The following is a 23,768-nucleotide window of genomic DNA, read 5'->3' on the forward strand; positions in this document are numbered from 1 at the left end:
CTAACCTGTTCATAATTCCAGATGAAGCTGATCTTACTGAGTCATACTGAGTGTTTACCCACAAGGAAATGGAGTTTGTAATGCCCTACCAGAGCCTATAAGAAATTTTCTTGCAATCTTTTTGATTGAGTGAAGTCAGTGGAAAGATTTGGGCTTCAGTCACATTGATTACCCATAATAATCAAGGATAGATCAGAATAAAAAAAAAAAAAAAGAGAGAGAAGGAAAATAGTTCTGCTGAGGCTGAATGTTGGAAAGAACAACCAAGGAGATCTAGAATTTAAAAATGTGTTTTCAGTGCAGCACAGTCCAAAGCATACATTGTGATAAGTGCAGGAAACTGCTAACATACTCATTGTGCATAACAAGCAAATCTGTTCAATAATGAAAAATCTGCATAAGAACTACATCTTTGGACAGGAAGCTGATAACAGTCAATGCACTCCTCACATCGTCATGTTACTTCAGCTGAATCACTGTTATACCATCTTTTTAATGGGAAAGAAGACTGTAGCTTTGCAGTAAAAATCCAAAGATCAGTGTGTACAATAATGCTACAACAGTTTAATTTGCAACCAAATACATAGTGAGATTTGAATGGGGGCCTCAGGAAGGAAACCCAGAGACTGAGGTATGAATGAAATGAAAAGTTTAGATTCAAAGAACATTTTGGGATATTCAGCAGCAAAAAAAAAAAAAAGCATGGGAAGTTGCCAGGTGAAAGGAATTCTGGAGTTAACGCTCTTATGTCCCCTCTAATTTATACCCCATTATGCATAAGAATTTCAAAACTGTATGTTTCTCCATCAGATGGTTTAACATTTAACATGGGAGTTCTTGGTTCCCTCTCTGCATTCTAGGTATTTTAAAATCTGTCCTGCAGGAACAAGAATATATTTGTCCTTCAGAAAAACAAAAACAAAAAAAAACATTAAAAGAAATAAGTGCTCTATAGATGTTAGCAGCTCCAGTTTGGGTCTGCATTCCAAATCTCCACTGAAGTTGCATAATTTAACATTCCCTGAAGTTGTGACCAGGTGTAGATGCACTCTGTTTACACTTGTTACTTTAACATTTGCAAATGTGGAATTGAATAAGATATTTTTCAGACAAAAATGGTCCTCAGTAGTTTCATAAATAGAAATGTTTCAGATTTATACTTATGAAGAGAACTTTAATTTGCAGGTACCTCAACTAAGTATCTTTTCAGGAGCCAACCATCATTATTATAAAGAAATATGGCAACTCAGTGTGTGAGTACTGATTAAACATTACTTGTAAGAGTGGTGCGGTTGCAAAATCTGCCATCCCCTTCCTTAAAGACACAGTGCTAGGTATGGCTACTTAGGTGTACTTGATGAGACTGAAAATGTGTCTTGATATTTTTCTTTAAAGCAATTGTTGTACTAACAGTGCAGTAGAAACAATAGCTTCTTTAAAAAAATTACAGCTCATTTTCTGTGTTTTACTTTTTAATATGTGTGTACTTAAGGGCAAAACTACATGAATACTAGCATGAGAGAGACTGAATAGTCTAGAAGGATGGAGGAAAAATATGTTTGTATAAAGTTGAAGGAATAAGAGAGAACCTCTGAGAAAATCCTGCTGATTTCAAGTTGCTGGCATTTCACAAACCATGGGGAACAGTCAGTGAACTGCCTCACCTCAGTGGTTTACTTTGACTTTCAAAAGGATCAAAATAACTGATACTGTTGGAAATCTTCTGACATTTGATTTGTATCCTTCCACAACACCAATAGAAGGCTAATGGAGGGGAGCAGTTATTTATTCTAATGAAAATCAATTCTATCACTTATGTCTTTTTTTTCAAGTTTGTGGTTTTAACCCTCACTTTTGTATACGTTTTTAATTAAACACATCATGTGACCTGAGTGGCTTATAGCAGTCTTACCCATATTTTGTCACTCTTTCTAGAGGTCTGCAAGGCTTTCTGTCCTATTGCAATGGGTTCATTTGTGAAAATGAAATGAAATAAATAAAATAAAATAAAATAAAATAAAATAAAATAAAATAAAATAAAATAAAATAAAATAAAATAAAATAAAATAAAATAAAATAAAGCAGTAAAGGAGGCTTGTGAAAACTCTTCCACTAGGCTGGCTGTGGCCTGAACATAGTCCACTGTCAGCTTTGGGGGGTGGTGTTCCTTAGCTGTTTATGTCAGAGGATCTAAAAAGCTTCACAGCACAGTGTTTTTCTAATAGATACGTTATATAGTTCCCTTTTAAGCCAAGACTAGATCAGTGAGCAGAGTGTCAAGCTGACTGTATTTTATTAATGCAAGTCTTCTGGGTTCTGAGCATCTACTTTATGTAACAGCTATAAAACATAGATGATGCTCCTCTTTGCTGAGGTGTTACAAAAAATGCCATCATTTTAGCCCCATCAGGAGCACACTTGGCATGATTCTCCATCTCTGGAATAGTTGTATTTAAATGGCTTTTGGGCCAAACTCAATTTGCCTCTAAATTATGCTGAAGCAAGACTTAGGGAAAAAAAAGAAGCACCAAACCTGGGGCCACGCTTTGTGATGCTGCAAGTGAAAGACTGTGCTGTGGAAGAAGAAATGGAGGATATTTTCTTTTCTGTGCTGATCCCTTTTCTGCCTCCTCTGCTGAGGATCTGCATCTCCCAGGACCAGAAGTGTAGACTGAAGAGGAAGGTGCCAAGAAGTTTCCCAGTGCCGCCTCTGGTGTGCTTTTGAAGTTGAGTCTGGAAGATTTCTGAAACAGTTACTAGATATTTTCTCCATTTTAGCTTATCTCCAGAGTGTGAGAAACACCTTCAGCTGCAGATGAGTCTACACTACGCAGTTATTTCTAAAAATACTCAAAACCAGAGCATTCATGTAATTTCCAAGAGATATATCCACTGCAGCTCACTAGCTGTGGTCTCCTTGGAGTACTCACCCAGAGAAACCCATGTCAGTAATTTCTGGATCAATAGCTCACTGCCTTTAGGGAAATTGTAACTGCTGGATTCCAGAAAGAAAAGAGCAATTAACTATAGTTAGAGTGCAAAATGTTCTCCCAACCAACTTTAACCTCCCTTCCCCGCCACCTCTGTTCTGGAAAGGATGTACTTTCGGATCGTCTGTGATCCGAGTTTATCCATGCTTTTTCAGGATAAACTCAGATTTCTTCAGCTTTAATGAAGACCTTATGTTCCTAAGCATCTTACGTATAATGGTGCTTAATAGGCACTCACAAAAAGAAAGAGTATGTAATTTTAAAGATATAACCCTGACATTTTTGCATCAAAAGGCTGTTTACTGAATAATGCACATTTCAAAGAGCAGTCTAGGATTTGAAATCTGGCTTTCTATTTCTGTCTTAGAGCTTGAGAAAAATGGCTAGTCCTGAAGCAGTGCTATTGTATACTTGAACACACAGTTGCTTCATGGCAAAGCTATATCCCATGGTCAGGACTGCTCTCCACATAGAGTAACCAGCTTCTCCGGGTCTTCAGCCAAATGAAGTTGTATGTCTTTCTATGGGTCATCTGCTGTGCAGAAAAAAAGTGATGTGGCTGCACATAGTTTATTGATCACTGCTTTCTGGAAAGTTTTGGATCTTGTAGGAGCAGCAAGGAAGGATGGTTAAGTGCTTTTTGCATAGATATGCTTCCTGTTTTAAGCTAGTGTCTACATAAAAGCATGTAGTTTTTATTTTGAATAACTGAACTGAATTCAATTTTCCTTGCTGTAGTTTTAGATAGGGCCTCTATTACTCTATTTAGAGAATTTACTTCTAGGTTTCCTTAGACATAAAGTAAAATTACTTTGGATCTAGTATCTGACCGCATTTTTAAACATTTTAATAATTTTGAGGTGGATTCAGCTAAAACCAGTAAGATAAACTTCCAGCACTAAGAAGCCATCAGTCTTCTAGTTTCCCTTCAGTCCTTCTGTCAGCTTTCTTTGCATTCTCATTTACTTTTTGTTTCTGTGAAATTAATACCTCTTTTTTTTCCTGCTGTAGCTTTTGTCTACTCTCTACTTTCTTGTTGCCTCCACACTTTTTCACTTTCAAAAACATTTCATAGTAATGCATATAATCAGCAATATGTAAAGATATCTGAAAGGGAAATCCTCTGACCCTGAGAAATATATAGAAAAACTGAATTTGTAAACCGGTGTTCTGAAAAAATTTAAACAGTAAGTACATTTTTCTTTGAGCAAGACTTTCTAAATTGTTGCAGCCAGTAGGAGAGATGCTCAGCCATGAAAGAATTTGCCAAATACTACTGAAATTGGTATAATCATTAAGGTTGGCAAAGACCAAATATCACTGAGTCCAACCATCAGCCCATCCCCACCATGCCCACTGACCACATCTCTCAGTGGCACATATACATGACTTTTGAACACCTCCAGGGATGGTGACTGCACTACCTCCATGTGCAGCCTGTGCCACTGCCTCATCACTCTTTCTGAGAAGAAATTCTTCCTAATATCCAACCCAAACTTCTTCTCTTACAATTCAAGGCCATTACTCCTCATTCTAACACTAGTTACCTGGGAGAAGATGCTGGCCCTTTACATCTCTAACCATTGTAAGTGCTCACACTGAGCAGAAATACCCATATGAAGCACCCATTGTGCTGGGCTTTGGTTTCCTCACTGTCCTGATGGCAGTGTTTTTTCCAGGTGAACTGCTCTTGGGGAAAACACTTCACACAATACCAGAGCTTGGTGTCTGTGAGGTTCATCTGCTTATTTCTAGCTCCAAGAAGAGAAGGGAGAAAATTCTTACTCCCTTCCCATTGCTGCAGAAATAGCATCAGATTGGACCCAACATTTCATGTGTAAATGGGTAATTCAAACCAATTCTCTCCCTCTCCTGTATTTGTCTCCTTTGAAATTAATGCTGCAGTGCATGGAGAGCCAGTTCACCAGGAATGTATGGTTATGTGGGAAGAAGAACAACAAACAATATAAATAGCATGTGTCCTATCCTGCATTTTCAGTGCCTGCTGGTGAAAACAATACAGTACGAGCTGTAAGGCAATCATGTTTTTAAGTGATCAAATAATGCGAGTTGCAATTCTAAAAGCATCCTTTGGTTTCTTGCTAGTACTGCTGCTGTATTACAAGACACATGTAAATCAGGTCAATCATTTTTTCTCCTGTAAAAATAGAAATAATTCATTATTTTAAAATACTGTAAAGTGAATTGTGCTGACTGAGCCCCTGGGAAATATCTCCACAAGCTAAAATCAGGTAGCTTCTACTCAATAATGCAGATCTTTGTACCTTAATATGCTCACCTTTTTACGTATGTACATACACCGTATATATTTTTGTTCCTATGCTTTCCAAAGGATAAAAGCAGAGCTGAATGCAATACTTTGCTAGTCTGCAGATGGTTACAAGAACCTGGTCCTGGTTCTTATACAGAATATTACAGAATCACTAAGGTTGGAAATACCTCTAAGATTGCCTAGTGCAACTGTCAGTCCACTCCCGCCATGCCCACTGACCACTGATACCAAAGTCTCTACTGATGCTACAGAGTACGCTCAGGTTGGAAACACAGCCCCAGAAGTGGATTCCAGTAATACAGTTTTAACCTTGGAGTTTAAGTTTGTCAAATATTCAGTGGCGTTTCTAAAAACAAATCTAACCTCACAAACAAACCCAATCCTCACATTTGCTGACTTTGACACTTTGGTTGCACCCTTTTACTTCTTTCTGCCAAAGGTTGCAGGTTATGATCTTGCCCCAATTTTCTGTTTTTTGATCCTGTTACAGTCATGGAAAGGAATATGTAACTGCTCTGAATTAGCCTGTTTGGATATGGATTTCTTGTAGTCTGTAGAAAGTTGAAGCTACCGAGAATACAAACACAGATATGGGGGTTGCTGTTGAGGACCAGAACATGATTTGCCTTTCTGTGTCTACTGACGCTTCTTTTATTTTTGATTTTGATGGCTGCAAATAATGCAGATAGAGCAGGGAAAGGATTTGGCCTTTCAGGATTGTTTGATGTGCATCCCAAAAAGAGGAGGCCACAGCAGGATGAAGAGTTGCAGAGGGATCATGTTCCAGATTCAGGGACTGGCAGCAGCAGTGAGATGGCTGTGACACTTGGCAGGGTATATAGGATGAAATCAAAGGCATACTGGACAGGAACCAAGCTTGGTGAATGCAAAGCTAGCAAATGCCAAGGTAAGGACAGGGGCTTCCAAAAGGCAGAGAAAAGGCTGAAGGAGAGAGCAATGTGTGGAGGAATTCCAAAGTAGTATTTGAACAGATTGAAGAGGAAGTGATTGTAGAAAAGTTATTTGAGCTCTCAGCTTCACTGTCTGTAAAATGAGGATGATAATAGCTGTCTAACTCAGAGGTCCCCGTTGCAAGGCTAAATTTGCCTGTGCAAAGAATACTAATGTATTTAGTTTATATTCCATGAGCCTCATGCAAAACCCATGCATTTAATTCCATTAAAACCTCGGGGACTAAGCCCATTTCAGTCTGGATCTGTAAATACAAAATGCAATTACTGTTGGTTATAGGACTATGATTGTTAATGATTATTTCTGAGAGAATTTTTTCTTTTTTCTTCACATAACATAGTAGTTTTTAGGTCATATATAAATTGGAAGTAATAACCAATTTCTGAAGTAATCTTACACAGTTGGTGAGACAGCTTTAAAAAGAAAAGATACTTTTAAAATGTAAGCCTGTAAGTAATAACTCATTTGATTATTCTTTTTTCTGTAAGATGAATACCAACCTTAGCTCTGCGATGAATACATTTACACCAGCTCTCTGTCTGGCACCTTATGGCAGAGGAGAAAACATCCTCTGCTAAGAGACAAGGATTGAGAAAATGCTTGGGATGTTTTCTAAAAGCAAGTACTTTCAGTCCCATCAGACACTCTTCACAAGTGAATATTAACTGCAGAAAAACCCTTTAAAAGCACTGTTTTGCTTTGCTCTATTTCAGTCCCACACCTTGAGTGTCAGAGGCAAGTGTGAGCTCATAGCCATTTAGGCAGCAGAGCACTGAGAGCCCATGTTGATATTAACAGGGAGTAAGAACAAAATGTACATTAATTTGGCTTCATGAATATCCTACATTAAGTTTGCATCAACGATAGTTTCTCTTTCGGGATGCCAATGACACATAGCTGCGCAGTCATTAGGATTTTAACTCTCACTTCTCTTCAGTGGTTTCATGGACTGCAAGGTGTTCAGATGGTGCTGTGGTTGGGAGGAGAGGCTTCTCAAAGCAGCAGTCCACCTGGGATGTAGATATTCAAATGTTTCTGGAAATTGTACTAGTGGATCTCCTGCATGTTGTAGGAGCAGAATGCCGTTGAGAGCCTCCAGTGGCTCAAAGTCTCACGTTTGAAGCAGCGCCTTCCAGTGAGCCATGAGACTCCATATTACTGAGTGAGCCTGTCATTCTGTGCAAAAAAAGCATTCCCCAGGTCAAAGAGAAGGTGCACATCATGTTTAAGCTATGAAACGAGGGTGTCCTCTGAGCATGGAAACCTGGAAATCAACCACATATAATCTTAGTGATGGAAGAGAGCTGTGAATCACAGAAAAACACATTTTTCTCTAGCATGGAGAAAAATTGGTGTGCCTTTATGAGGAAAATCTTAGCTGTTATCTGTAATTTCCCGTTGTTCTTTGGTTGTACCTTTTAATATTTCAAACATTTCTCACTGCGTGGTCAGCACATCTGCTTTCAAATAGCATTTTTATGAAGAGTACAAACTCAAAAGGAACATAAACAACGTAACAGCTTTCAGGTTTTTTAACTCCTCCTGTTTCTTGCTTTAATCTGTCATAATATCAAAATACTTGTAATTACTACCAGTATGCTCACATCTGGAGTGATGTGCATGTATAAATAGCTGTGCTGCTACTTAAGGTGCTGGAAATGCTGGCTCTAGGACTGAGATAGTATAATAAGGGATGAAAATTTTGCAGTAAATAAAAATCCAGGCAGTATATTTTTAAAATCTCATAGTGTCTGGTGTGGCTTGACTTATGATCTTTGAAAATTTTATCTTGTATTCAACAACTCCTTTCTCTATTTTAACTACATGAACATGTGATTTGCCCACACTGCTAACATTTTCCACTGGTCAAGAAGTAGAAAGAATTACCCTAGTGAGAGAGTATTTTAGATTTTCCAGCTGACTTTCAATAGTTGATAAACAGCAGCCTCCCAGTGTGCAAAGGAGGTTAACTACTGGTTCAGTGTACAAGGCTGGACACAGACCTGCCTCATGGAGCCATAAGTGAGCTGGGGAGACTTGCATAAAATTTATTTGGGAAATCTGAAGTTTATCCACTGAGATTATGAATGTATAAGTGTCCCAGAGCAAGATCTAAATTTGACAAGTAGCTGCTGTTTAAGCATATCCATGGCAACCATTGGATTTCAGGATGGCTTAAGGGCTGAACATGTTTTCTTTCTTTCAGTCTCCTTTAGATGTCAGAGTGTAACACAGATCTCCCTCAAAAGCAGTTATATTTTCACACCTCTGTTTTGCAAGCTATTAGGGCTATTTCTGTGAGCTTACCTCCATTCCACTTGGCTTTTTTGAAGTACTTCAATAGAGAATAAAAATAATTAGGAAAAAGCAGTGCATTAAAATACTGCTCTTATCTTAGCTATGGTGTAAGTAAGGAAAATCTATCTGAGAATACTGAGAGTACAGCTTAAAAACATTTTTGGAAGTTTGCATTTAATTTTGAAAGCATCAAAGATGATTGAAATCACAAAAATTTGTTCATGTCTAGTCAGGCAATTGTGTATATCTGCAGCTAAAGAAATGTACTAGATCTGCTGCACTGGAACTGAGATTTGTTAGTGAGATATTCTGCATTGAGGAAACCCAACCAAAAAGCCTGGAGAGACAGGTCGATAACTGTCATCAGAAAGGTCAACAACTTTTAGCTGTTGCTGTTCATGGCAGGTTTTAAAATGGGGACAGAGAATTTTTCCAATAACAGGTTTTGAGCTCTGCCTTGTCTTGAAGCAAGATGTTGATATCTGTTGAATGGTATGGAAATTGATTCAGTCATGACCTTTTCTAAAACTCTCTCAGTCCATGGTGACCCCCATTAAAGGGAAATATTTGCTTGCTCAGAAGGGCTGGAGCCACTTTTTCAGGTGTCTACTGAGGTGTGCTTTTATATGTTTGACATTTTACTTGCTGTAGCTTTTTCTTTTTTCCTTCAAAGCATGAATGGGGATGATGCTTTGTCATATTTGTCATTTTGACTTGAATCCTTTGCTGTTCTGTGAAGAGCAGTCACTTGTGGTTCAGATCTCATTTCTATTAGAGCAAGATTAGCCAAGTAGGCATGTTCCTCTTACTTTCTGCAGCAAAATTAGAAGTAGGAGCATATGCAGCTTTTTCTCTTCAGTCTCTGAGTTGTGACTTTGTAAAGAAAATGCAGAAAGTAAAAGGTTTCCTCACACATGTTGTGCACTGAAGCAGGTTTGTTTGTTAAATAAACATGACTAGTCGGTTTTCCCATTGATGTGCTTATGTGTGGCTGAGGGAGTTGCTCCTTGCATGCAATAAGATTGTGAAATGTAGGTCTGGCTTTGCCTCTCCAGAGTCTGTGGCAACAAGATGCATGGAATCAGAGCATGAGAATGCTCCTCAGCTGTGTATGCTGGCACAGCCCCTGAGAAATGTTTACATCCGCGAGAACCAAAGCAGCTCCTTTAGCTCTCATCTCATTTTGAGTATTCAGCTTTCTTCTGATTCAGGAGGCCAAAACTGCCCGTCATGGGTATAAACACAGTACCAGTGCAGAATCTCCAAATCATACAATATTCTAAGTTGGAAGCAACACACAGCATCCACTGAGTCCTGCTCTGGGCTCCACACCAAACCATCCAAATTCAAACACTATGTTTGACAGAATTGTTCAAATGATTCTTGAACTTGAAGCCATTCCCACTGCCCTGGGGAACCTGTTCCATGCCCACCACTCTTGAAGGAAAGGTAGGTCTTCCATTGCCTGGGGCTAAGAAGCCTTTAGTTGGCCTAAGATGCATGAAAGCATATATTATCTCAAAGAACAATTAGGAAGGAAGGGAGGGAGATAAAAGAGAGGACTTTATCCCTTGTAAGTGCTACCAACAGGCTACCTTGGATTGCAGTGTTTATTTCTGAGCTTAGAAGAGAGAGCCTCATTTCTTCAGGATCATTTATGTCTTGAGTTAACATTGATTTTTTTCCTTCCCTTGTAGAATGCTTTGGTTAATCTTTTTCTAAATGTTGTTTATTTAAATGAATCATCTGGCAAACAGGTTCTTCATCAAACTTGTCAGTTAATCTGCTCTTTCTCTTTTAACCTGAACCTTATAATAAATTCTAAGCTTGATGTCAAGTCATCAGCAAAATGCGAGAGAAGAGAAACTATTTAATAAATGGCTAGATTTTATTAGGAATATGTGCATGAAAACACAACAGTATGGAACAGACTGACTGTATCTGCTGCTTTGTTTGTGATGCAAATTTATATGCTGATTTGGCTCCCAACAGAGAAAATCAAGCTCAGATAGGAAGCGATTCTGGCTTTTCCCAAATTTCACTCACAGCAGACAGTGACTTCCTTCATAAACTATATCCTGGAGTTTGTTAATGGACAGCATGTTACTCCTTTTAGTGTTTCCTTCAGGGTGTTATCAGGGGAGTACACAGCCAGGTAAAGATTTAGTGTCTTGTAAGAGTGATATCAGTGGTCTCCAAACTTCAGCATCCTAGGAGAAGTGTGGGTGGGGGAGATACTAGCTTTCAGAGACTCTAAATGGCAACATGTTTAACATTTCCAGTTCAGTTGAAGGAGAGTGGCTGAAGAAGTCTGGGGAGAAGGTCTTAGTGTATTGGTAGATGAAGGGTTCAACATGATTCTGTAGTGTGTGCTCTCAGTACAGGTCAACTGTATCCTGGGCTGCATCACAATACAGATGGCCAGCAGGGAGAAGGAGGAGATTGTCCCCCTCTGCTCTGCCCTCGTGAGGCACCATATGGAGTGCTATGTCCAGTTCTGGGGCCTTCAGCTCAAAAGTGATGTGGATCTGTTAGAGCAGGTCTGGAGGAGGCCACAAAGATGGATGGAGGATCCACCTGTGAAGACGGGTTGAGAGTGCTGGGGCTGTTTAGCCTAGAGATTAGAAGGCTTTGGGAAGATCTTACTGGAGCCTTCCAGTACCTAAAGGAAGCCTTCAGGAAAGATGGGGAGTGACTTTATCAGGAAGTATAACGACAGGACAAGGAGCTATGGCTTTAAACTGAAAAAGAATAGATTTAGATTAAATATTAGGAAGAAATGTGTCACCCCGAAAGTGGTGAGACACTAGCACAGGTTACCCAAAGAAAGTACAGATGCCCCCTCCCTGGAAGTGTTCAAAGCCGGGTTGGATGGGGCTTTGAGCAACTTGATCCAGTGGAAACTGTCCCTGCCCATGGCAAGGAGGTGGAATAAGGTGATCTTGGAGGTTCCTTCCAATCCAAACCATGCTATGATTTTACAATTCTATGAAGCATACTTCTTTCATATAGTTATGTCTATCTGTCCTATTCCTATTCAGAGTATCTCATCAGCAAATTAAAGCATGTAACCAAATTTTTCTGTATGTGTATTACTGCTATGCTAACATGTACAAAAGAACTCCAGAAAATATGTTGAATGTGTACCAACATATTGATTGTACATTTGACTTTCGGAGAAATATATCTGAACATATCTGTAGCGATTTTGTGTATGCAGTTTTGATTAGTTTGCTTAGCAAAACCTTCACTCTTTCCATCATTCATCCTTTCCCTCCACTCCTCCCCCCTACTCAGTGAATTCCTATTCTTTTCTTAAGGTAATCAGGAAAAAATTCTGGAAAAAATGCTAATGAATTATAAATAGCTTCTGAATTTACAGTAATTAAAATTAATCTCAAATAGGCAACTGATTACAGGTCTGAAAAAAGTCCTGGTCCTGAAATGAAAAAGTTCTTCTGCTTGTGGTTACAAAATGACATAGAAACTGCTGCAGAGTGGTTGAAAGATGTAATTTTAAGTTAAATAAACAAATAAACTAATAACTAGATCAATCAAAGCACAATAGAATTTTCCATGATGGAGAAGATTTTCTGCAAATAGCACCCTGACTGAATGGAACATTATCTTAGGATTTTGTTAATAATTGATTTCCACTTTGCCATATGAAATAACATTCTGTTAATTCTAGTGCAGGTCCAAGCAAAACTAAACTGTTATACACTACTGTCCCAAGACTAAACAGCATTACTGTCAACTGAAAGTACATTTATTTCTCAGATGAAAGATGGAAAGTAATTTTATTGAATTTGTTGGTATCATTATTGTCATGATGAATTTTAGGCTCTGAAAGAACTGCATATTTAGAATGCAAGTCTGAAATACATATAGTAAATGAAAACATCGCTTAAATTGGCAAAATTTCTGAAGTCACATTAAGGTATTGTTATACATGATTTTGAGAGATGTTGATAGATGTCGTGTATTCAAGAGTAACTAGAAACTTGGCTTTGATAGCCTCCAGTATTTTCTTTTCTGAGTTAAAATTCAAAACAGGTTTTAATTCCGCTGTGTTTCCATTTCCTAATTGTCAGCTAATGACCATGCTACTCCTACACTGGTGACGTCAAAATTGCATTAGCTGAATACACTCATGATGCTCAGAAAATATAAAGCGATATCTAAGGCTCAAATTTCACATGGAAAAATGTGAAAATATCTAACAGAAATCCAAAGTATTCTCTAGTGACTTGCACTAAATTAGTAAATTATACTTGCAAAATCAAGTACTGAAGCTGGAAATTGCTGTTTAAAGGAGCTATTTTTTTTCAAATTAGCTGTGTTTGTTATGCATTCATCAAATCCCAATACTCCCAGACAGTTTGAATGTGTTGTTGGCATAATAAAATCTCTAGAGGCTAGAGGGAGTAGACATCCCAGTATAAATGGGGCAACCTGTTGACTTGAAACATAGTCAACCTCTCCATCTCAGAAAATATGAGAAAACAGTTGATAATGCTTCCAAAATTAAAATTGGTTCTTTACAGGTCCTCTTCTGGAAAACTCTCTTTCATGTAAAAAAAAAAAGTTCTGATTCATATTGTTCATTTTAACGAGGATCAAGAAGTACATATAATTTCAGTTTGGGAGATAGAAAATAAGTTCTGACAAATTGAGCAGAGCTCAAAAAGCAGTTGCTTGAACAAAATTACACAGAATGGGTTGGGACAACTTCATTGTTCAAATACTTTGAAGCAGATGTTAAGAGTTTAGAGAAAGAAGCTGAAAGCAGCTGTGCTAGATGCAGCACTGTCCTTGCAAGGAAACTTCTAATTCAGTTCCATGATAGTACTGCTAGACATTACACCACTGGAGGCATTACTTGTCACTTTGGCACAGAGTTGCACAGTATGGCTCAGTTATGTTTTATAAAAAATTCAGCTAATATAGTAATGGTCTTTGAAAAAGCAAAACCATTCACCAGTGGCAAAAGTGCCCAAAGTGTAAGCAACAACAACAAAAAACAATCCCTCCTAAGTCAAAGACCTCAAGTGCAAATTTTCAGTCAATTTCTCCTCAAGCTGCTACTTCTGAACGTGGAACTTGTACTGCCAGGGTGTGTGCACTTCAGAAAACATCTCCAACTCATCTAAGTTTCATCTCTATACGTAGATTAGATTGAGCAGGGTAAACAAAACCAATGAATACTGCTATTTTTTTAGCTGGGAATTCAACAGAAGTTTTAACAAATATTTAAGTGTTTTACTTCAGGAAATCTGAATGATAAACATGCATTATCTTTCACAGATGTTTGTCTAATCAACATTCATAATATAAAGCTAACCTACAGTGACATTGTAGATAAAAGCCAATGATCCAACATGCTTTTGCTTTAGTGCTTTTAACAGCAATTTTAATTGTTTTCCTTCATGAACACTCAGCTTATTGTTGTTCATAATTTATTTTTCTCTTTTATGTACAGTGATGAAGAGGTGAATAATACTTCTCCTTTATCTCTGTCAACAGGAGGGATCTTTGAAACTGTGGAAAATGAGCCTGTTAATATTGAAGAATTGGCTTTCAAGTTTGCAGTCACCAACATTAATAGAAACAGAACACTGATGCCTAATACGACATTAACCTATGACATCCAGAGAATTAACCTTTTTGATAGTTTTGAAGCCTCGAGAAGAGGTAATTATCTCAATTACTGTGTCAGTAACATATCTGTTCCATACCATTTTCCCACACCCAGTTCTCTTCTCCTCCAGTTGTAATATGTGTATACAAATGATTACATAACATTTATATTTCAAAGTTATATCAACTAAGAATCAAGCTGGAGTTGGACTTGTCATCTAGTTTCTGATGAAACACCTACATCATGTCTGCATGCTAAGAGCCCCAGATGGAAGGTGGCAGGTCTAACCAGTTTTTCTTTCCAAAAAAACAGATTTGCCACCTGGAATTCTGCAGAAAATGAGCACTACCTAACAAGGAGCACAGTGGGATGTCACAACCCATAATTAGCACATGCACACAGATATCCATTATTCATAACAAATGATTTCTACTTTAAAGAGCAGAGTCCAGTATTCTCTCAGTCCTGAAATATTAACACTTCAGTGGGTAAGAAATATGAGTGCAATTCTTCTGTTATAAACAACTGTAAGACAAGGATTGGACAAGTTCTGAATTTTTTGCTTATTCTTTTATTGTTCCTACAGTGAAAATTATGGTCCAATTATTTGTGTCTAATTTACTTGCAAAGCAAAACAGAAAGTTGAAAAAATACCTTAACTTTCCTTAAGCACAGTGTATTTCTTCACCTCTAGGAGGCAGTCTTGAAGTTCATATTAAATATATTCAATATTCTAGTTCTTGGAATTACACGGTGTGCATGCAGTCTGAAGCAAGCAAGTCCAGGAAAAGACCCATAAGTTGCCAAGACTTTGCTCATGTGCTTTGCAGATCGTTATAGCATCTGTTTCTGTAAATGTTACAAAAATGTCCTTGCAGAAAGTTAAAAGATAAGTTTGCTATAAGACAAATGAAGATTGGAAAATAAATAAATCATGTAAGAAAGCTGCCTTTCAAATGTCTAAGGTACCAAATTCTCTTCACAGTACTCAAGTTTCATACTGAAGATTGGAGAAAACAACAACATCAAAAATAGCTTTAAATCATGTTTATTGCATATTTTCAAATATTAAATATGATGATAGTATACATTATCAAAAATCAAATATGCTGTATTTATAATCCATATAATCCAGGCTGAGATGATTTTAGATTCTCTGTATAGTGGGAATCTCTTCTGTGACTACTGTGAAAATACCTCAGTACCTTATCCATTGAATCTGTAGGAAGGAGCTCATTACAAATATTTTTGTAAGACTAGAAGCTAAAGCACAAGGAATCCATGCAGACAATAGTAATTTCTTCTTGGTATGAATTATTGATATTATTTATGCAGTTTTTGCATTAAAACTTTTTATCTTTTCAGAAAGCTTCTAAATTAAACTTTGAATGCCTGTTCATTTTATGCCATCTGTGCAACATCCATTTGTAGACTGAAAACAGAAAATAACTGATTTTCTGTCTGATTTTATTACTATTAGATAGCTAAGTACTAATTTTAAAAGCCTCTGCTTATCGTGGATGTTTGGATATTATTTAATCCAATAGCAGAGATTTCTAGACTTTCAAGAAAGAACTACTTTACAAAAAGTGTAGCGCGGCAGCTCAGCTTTGTCCTAGTCTGTCAAGACCTCAGTAGAAACATCTGCAGTAACTTTTAAAAGTGGACAAAAGTAGTTAATATTCCTTCATCTCATGTCAGTTGGCCTGAAAACACATGGGAGGGGAAGGAAAATAAAAATGCACCTACAGGTGGGATTCTCTTGCTGGAAATATTAAGTGCATTTGATGAGATATATAGATAAGGAGAAAGAAGTCTTTGTTGATAATAGAATTTGACTGATTTGGAAAGATATTAAAATGTCAGTGACACTGGCTTTTTATTTCTCTGCATCGTTACTCAAACCTTTAGGCTTTATTGCTTCTGTAAACACCGATTATGGAGCACCATAAATCATAATGCCCTTTACTGTTTATATTACTTCATTAGCTTGAAATTAGCAATTGTATAGGTAGTAGCTTGCCAGTCATGGTGGAAATCCGTAATAGTGTCTGTTGTGATTCCATGAATGTATTCCTTGACATACTGCCATCAAACATAATTCACGTAATGTCCCTTTGGCATGACAATAATCAGAAAGCTCCTGGTTTCTCCAGGAAAATGCCATTCTGAGAAAAGTAATTTAGGAATGAACGAGATCTGCAATAGTGGTCAGCTAAGCTGTTTTGTTTTTTTATATGTAGCAAGCTGGTTCTAGGATATAATGCTGAAAGCCCTTTTCAGGATCTGTTTACAAGTGAGTTTTGGAACAATTTTACTCACTGTCACTTTGAAATGATGGACATGGATGGAGAATAAATGACATCAGTAAATGCTACATAGGTTACCTGCTCCTGATGACTAACAGCTTCTTCCTCTCCCTGCAGCGTGTGATCAACTCGCTCTTGGTGTAGCTGCTCTGTTTGGACCTTCTCACAGCTCCTCAGTCAGCGCTGTGCAGTCCATTTGCAATGCACTTGAAGTCCCACATATTCAAACCCGATGGAAACACCCTACAGTTGATCACAAGGATGCATTTTATATCAACCTATACCCAGACTATGCAGCCATCAGCAGAGCAGTTTTGGATCTTGTACTATACTACAACTGGAAAATTGTGACAGTGGTATATGAAGACAGCACAGGTAAGTAGCACCGGAGCACTGCAAGACAAGTGCCTCAGCTAATATATGCACATAAATAAATTCTGTGACAAAAGTTCATGCAATAACTTTGGTGTATTTGTAGCAAATATTAAAGAAAAAGATCTCTTAAGGAGCAGTTAGGTTTCTGTGCCTATCGCTTTTGGGAAGCTGTTCATTTCATTCAAACTTAAGAAGTCACCAGGAGGTAGCACCAGAATTTTTGGTAATAAGTCACCTTTTGCTTCCTATTTGTGGAACCAATACTGCAGCTTCAAACTGACAAATACATTAGGGTTGGGCTTATTAGGGATTTCCATTGAAGATCTTAAAAAGAAAAAAATTACAAAATAAAAGTTTGAACTGGAGCATGTTTAACATAGAGATTACCTTCTTACTTGGAACTGTCTCAGCAAATGCAGTTGTCAGCTGGGTACCGAATGCTGAATCTGAAAGTTAAAATTTGTATAAGTTGTTCAGCTTCAGATTCTCAACTCAGAAAAGACCATTCCTTCTTTATGACAAGAACCTCTTCTTGGGAAAAGTGGTAGTGGTAGACAATGAATATCAGCAAAACATCCATTTTTTCATATAGAAAATAAATAAATAACAATAATAAGAGAATAATAATAAAAGAGTAACTTCTTCCCATTTGTGGGATTTCAAACTTTATTAGAGACTTTGATTTTCATTTTTTCAATACACAAACAGCAAGAGCACTGATGTTATAAGGCAACACAAGCCACTTTTGCATATCTTTAACTATCTAGGTTTTACTATTCCTGTACTTGATTTCATGTGTTGTATTAACAGCCCAAATCAGTAAGGAATACTATTTCCCTCACTGGATTGGGAAGAGATTTTGCTTTCAAAAAACCTATTAGCTATTCTGATCATTGATGTAGTTGCATTTCAAAGTTTTTCACAGAAGCAAAAGTATTATCCTGCAAGATAATACACCAAAAATTATTACATGCATGATTGCAGAGAGTATGATCTCTCCTGCAGTGAATACTGTCACAGATTAAGTCTCCATAATCTGGGTTTACAAGAAAATGTTTGCAAGTGTTCTGGTTTTATGATTTTTGTTATTGGTATTCCACATCATAACATCATGTAGGGCACCAGGAGTTAAAGAGTTAATGCTCCAGTTCCGTGGATCACCGATAATCCCAGGTACATCTGTCTTAGAGGACAAGAACTACGTACCCCAGAGGACTTTGAGTTACTTTGTGTTTTTCAATTTTCTGCTCAGAGGGCAAGATAAAACTGCTGGCAGGTCATGAGATCCCCCCTTTCCCATTTCAGATGGTTCCAGCAGGTGCTCCCTAGCCATCTTGCCTTCAGTGTTAGAGTAAGGCCTTTGGTTTTCGGACACTCTCTCATTTTAATTGATTTATTAGCTTCAATTCCAATTATATTGTATTATATTGTGTTATTTTGCATTCTGATATGTTATTTTAGTAAATTTGCTTTCCTCCTCGGATCATTGCTACTGTTTTGTTTTTAGGCCCATCTCCCTTTTCCCTTTCCCCGTTCCCATTTCCCACATTTTTGTATGGGCCTGTTCCATGACAAATTGGGCAGGGGCACCCACAGGCCCACACAAAAATGTGGGTGCCCCTGCCCAATTTGTCATGGAACCAGACCAAACCAGCCTGTAAACCACTGACAGTGAGTAAGCAAACCATTAAAGACTCAGAGAGGTCTATAGCTCTCCCATCAAAATGTAGGAAATACTAAGCAAGGAGAACCACCTTTTTTTTTTACAGGGCACTAAGTTACATTTAAGGGCAAACTGTAAGCAGCAGAAAAGATTTTCTCAGGGATGTCGTATCTTTTGAGATGAAGAAAATAGAGCCAACAGAGTAATACTTCAGCTAGAGAGATATGCAGCTTTTTGTGGTCTAAGCAAAGGATAAGACTGAACTTCGTATAGGCTGCTGATGTGATAAAACCCTGAAATCTTAATTACAGGAAGGAATCACTAACTCCACTGTTTGGAGTTAGTTAGCCAGTTTGCTGACTCAAAAAAAAAAAAAAAAAACAAAAACAAAAAAAAAAAAAACCCCACAACCGACAAATAGAACTCTGCTAGGAAAAGACAAACAGAAACAGAAACCAACTAAAAGTAAACAATAATTTTAACACTAGAAATGTTATATTTATATACATTCATTCTACAGTACAAAAGAAGCATCTCTCCTGCTGGATACTAGAGGTAGATTTCAATGCCAATATTCTATTCTCACCTTAGGCTCATAGTGTATACTGGAGGTAGAAGAGGCAAGTCAGATTGTGTTTAACACAGCAGACTTCTTGAGCATCTATACTAAGATGATCTAGGTCAGCAGGATTTATCTTGACTTCCTAGCAGTATATGACAAAATATAACAATGGGTAATCAAATTGAGATCTTTTTCATCCTATCCCATCAGCAAATTAGTATTCCAAAACATTAAGTGTTCAGTTATAAAAATTGATTGATATGAAATAGGCTTAATATGCAGAGATATTTCCAAAGTAAGTTAATCGTCAATCATCTTATTAACATGAAGTCAAGGAAGAAAAGAGGTCAACTTTGATCAATATAAATATCCTTTGGTTTGGGTTTACATTGACACCATTTAGCTTGAGCTTTTTTTAGTTCTCATCTCTCATTTTTGACATTTTAATATTACAAGTAGAACAAAATCCAAAGTTTATTTTCTTCAAGACTAATTGCATATGAAGAGTAACTTCATTCCTAATTAAATGATGAATTAATGGCTGTAACACTGAACTTCCAATGGTGCATGCTGAGGTTGTCACTAAGTTTACAGATCAGCCCTGCTTCCAGTTTAAGGGTTTACTCTGAAGACTGCTTTCAAAACCCTGCTTTCAAACTTCACACTACAGTACCACTCTGAGCCCACATGCCATCATGGCCACCTCTGGCACAGAGACCACATGCCATGCCTGTTTGCCAAGCTGAGGTTTTCCCTAATCTCATGTAGTCACTCCTTTCATTACCACATGCACACGTCCACAAAGAGAAATGCAGGTTTGAACAGAGCAGTGATAAAAAATCAGTTCACCTCAGTGAACACATGCTTCCAAATGATCCCAATCACTTCTGCTTACCCTCCTTACCTCAAACACTATTTAACATCCTGCCAGTTTTTTGCAATCCAACGTTTTTTCAGCCATAACTTTATTCCAGGTGCTGATTTTGGAATGAATATAGAGACAAGAGCATGACAAATTTCTGAAAAAGCTACTTCTAGCCTTCACAGATCTTCATTGTTTAATAAATCTTTTTTATTGACATCTGCTTTTTGTGATTGGGCAAATGAATATCTTACAGTTCTGAATTTTTCATGAGCAGGTTGAAATATGAAGATGGGAACCTCCTAGGAGGCAGCAAGTGCTATACATCTAAGAAGCTGCCTATATCAACGTAATCTATCACACCAAACAAAGAAATTTAGTGTGATACAGAGCAACCTTCCCTTGGCAGCTCAGTATGTCTCTTACTGTAGACCCAAGATTTTGCTCTTCAGCATTTTATAACCATATCAGCTCTGTTCCTAATTTGTCCACTGCTGACACCAGAGTAAGTTATTACATATCATCTCATACATACTTTTTAATATTGACAAAACATTGGTACATATTTCAGATGCTCTATGATTTATTCAAAGTTTCAACATTTATGAAATAAATGGTTGAGTGTTAGTAACCTCTACAGGACTTTCAGTGATACGTAAATTTCATATAAACAAATCTAGAAAATCTGCAACTAAAAATTATGTTTGGAATAGGAAGCACTTACTCATCCTGCTTCTTATCAAATGCAGAAATGTTAGCAACTTTTTTCTTTTATGTACCACGCTAAACAACTTTACAGTCTCTTACAAAGGGACCTACGGTACTTTAGAGCTTGTATTTTACTCCAAAGTCATATTAGAAAAATTCCTTCATTTTTCCTAAGTTGAGTAAATCAGATTTTTACCCTCTTCTCTCTCAGCCCTCAGTATAAATAGAACAATAAAATACACTATAGCTGATATTTATTTCTAACTGCTATCCTTTCTTTGCCATTGAAATATGGTCTTTCAGTCAAAGTCTTGAACTTTCAGCCAAAATTATTGTTCTAGATAGCAAATTAATGGCTTCTGAGCATAGATCTCATGGTTATCTCTCTTTAAAATTCTCACTTTACTCCTTATTGCCAATAACTTTCTAATACTAAGGGAAAATAAAACTCCTAAGCAAATATATATATATATATATTTTGTAATTGAGACTGACCTCATTTTTTACATATGAGGCATAACTCACTATATTATTTGAGTCCTAGGCCATAATCAGTCTTCATTCTGTCTATTAAGTAGTTTAAAAGAGTTAATTTATATTAAGTACAATACCTTGCCTGTGCAAGGCAAAGAATTGTCTCTGGGAATTTTAAAACAGTCCAACAAAACCTTGCTGAAGAGCACATTGTATATCAAGCATTGCACTTCCCAAACTTGGTACCATAAATTATAGTCTATCTTTCTGCATGCCAGAGCTGGATATCCATCTTCTTCCTTAGTTTAATTTAGTAGTTTGTAATAGATCCCTTCCAGTCTCCCAGTTTTGTACACTGGTATTTTGCACATTGATCTGTAACAGACACATGATTTTATTTGTTGTCAACAACTCAAACAACAGCAATGTTACTGCCTTCAGCACAGGTTTGTCTCTGACTCATCTAGTCCATCTTCCTTGAATCCAACGATTTTAAACTACCAGAACGTGAGAAGGGCAACCACATCAAACTCCTCATCTTCTGTGAGAATCCCTGACTTTTTTCATGTGTTAGCCAGCTCTCCTAGCTTTCTAAGATTCTCAGGAGCCAAATATTTTTTGTCGTATCATTTCAATCTGATTGCACAGATCAAAATTAGAATTTTTACTACATTTGCTTCCTTCTCCTTTTGCGCCGTTCAAAGAAAAGCTCAAAGTTGGCTAGTCCTAGTGCTTTTCTTATAAACACATTTTCTTTCATAACAATAAAACCATCTCATTAACTTTGCAGTCTGAATGAATCAACTACACAAATGTATTACTTAAAAAAAAGAAAGGGGAAATGGGGAAGCTCACTTTCTACTTACACACTGTCATCAGTAGTATATGATTATTACTCCAGTGTATAATGATTATTATGCCTGTTGGAACATTGCATTCATGTTAGATATATTTGAATTCCTAAGTATCTCACACACAACTTGCTGCAGTTTTAGACATTGTGAAAAGATATGAAATATTCAGATTTTTACATATTTAAGCATTTTGCTCATGTCAGAGAAGACCATTACTCATGTTCAAATCACTAAAAGATAAGTTGGAAGAATACTGAATCCAAAAATGTTAAACACAATTCCCAACTTTGAGTCTAAAGGAAAAGGGGAAAGAGTTCCAAAGTCTGAGAAAGAGTACCAAAGAGAATACAGGCCAAGACAATTAATGTTAAAGGTCTAGTTTCTATCCCTACAGCTTTGGTTTGATTATCTAAATTGAGCCTTTTCTCTCAATAGGGCTCTTCAGCTTCTTTGAAGTTGATGCTCAGCTACCACAGCTTCCACCTGGCTATACTCTACAGCATTTTCTGTACTGAAGTTCATGCTGTAGTGCAGACCTGCAAGACTCTCTAAGTCACATCATTTACTTTGTAAAGGGTGAAGAAATGCCTAGTTACTCATGAGTCCTTGCCATATTATCCACTACGTCCTTTTCCTGACCTCAGGGAGAGTCACTGAGGCCTCCTGACTGTTACAGACTGGGTGGTTGGTTGGTCCCAGTAAGCAAAAATGATTCCTATAAGCCCTTTGCTTTCCCAAGCCTTCATTCCTGACACCTGAGAATTATTCCAGACTATGAACTTAGCATACAATACATGTTCCAAATAAAGTCTTGGTAGCATTATGTTTATGGGTTTGGAGTTGTTGATCAGGAGGAAGAGGAAGAGGAGAACACTGATGATTTTCTCGTAGCTTTTGACTGAAGGCAATCAACTGATTCAGGTTTTGTCTGACCACCCCCCCCCAAAAAAAAAACCAAAAACCAAAAACAAAAAAACCCACCTACATTTCCTTTCATGTGTAAATGCTCTTTTTACTTCTTTGGTACACTATAATTAGTCTTTGCCTTCATCTGATGTGGCAGTAGGAAGTGATGGGAAGCACAAGTTCAAGTCCTGGTTGGCTGAAGCAGATAGTTTAATATGTTTTTCTTCTGCTCACGCGGTTAAACCTCACTGGGAGTTAAGTAGTTTCTGATGCTGGAAAGAGATATAACAATACTCAGTCTGAAAGTGCAGAGATTCCTTACATGCTGGACTCCCCTTATCCTGAAACTCATTTTATCCTCTTAGAGTCATCATTTGGTATAGTGACTGAGACACTGCAGTCAATGGTTGAACACTTGAATGTATTATACAACCAAGTTATAGCTCTACAGACAGATTACATAAACTCCTACTTGTTAGTCAGTGTTGGAAGGATGCACTCCTTCCTCATAATAATGAGTTCAAATTGTTTCATATTTATACAGTCTGGCTTCCAGCCAGGCACTAATCTCACAATGTGCGCAGTAATTTACATTTAAATACTCATAATACTTAATATTCTATATTGATTGTTGATACTTGAAGACCTAAAAGAACAAACTCGGCACTGCAGGCAGAAGGAAAGACTATTTTTTCAAAAAACATTGCCAGAAAATTGAATGAAAACCAACTATGGAAGCCAACAGCCAACATAGCAATATGAAGAAAATTGGATGCTTTGTTTTTCCTTCTATGTGCCACTGGATCAATGAACCAAGGATATTCATGCACAAGACGAAAATATAACCACTCTCAGCAGGAG

General features: G+C 37.3%; 2 protein-coding genes across 5 annotated transcripts in view; one reads left to right on the forward strand and one right to left on the reverse strand.

Moving 5' to 3' along the window:
- The window catches only part of BACH1 (BTB domain and CNC homolog 1), a 506,041-nt gene that overhangs the window by 350,176 nt on the left and 132,097 nt on the right, over window positions 1–23,768 (reverse strand). The window lies entirely within an intron of this gene.
- GRIK1 (glutamate ionotropic receptor kainate type subunit 1) overlaps window positions 1–23,768 on the forward strand; it is a 157,937-nt gene that overhangs the window by 69,892 nt on the left and 64,277 nt on the right. For 3 of the 4 annotated variants that reach the window (XM_065741799.1, XM_065741800.1, XM_065741797.1), the window contains exons 2-3: window positions 14,080–14,247; window positions 16,621–16,878. In XM_065741799.1, the coding sequence (XP_065597871.1) occupies window positions 14,080–14,247; window positions 16,621–16,878 (426 nt within the window). Of the gene's footprint in view, window positions 1–14,079; window positions 14,248–16,620; window positions 16,879–23,768 lie in introns of those variants that run through there. The other variant, XM_065741796.1, reaches the window with a different exon arrangement.

Source organism: Cyrtonyx montezumae, unplaced genomic scaffold (assembly GCF_038088225.1).
Source record: "Cyrtonyx montezumae isolate F1298 unplaced genomic scaffold, pur_monq_1.0 scaffold_3, whole genome shotgun sequence".
Taxonomy (NCBI): Eukaryota; Metazoa; Chordata; class Aves; order Galliformes; family Odontophoridae; genus Cyrtonyx; species Cyrtonyx montezumae.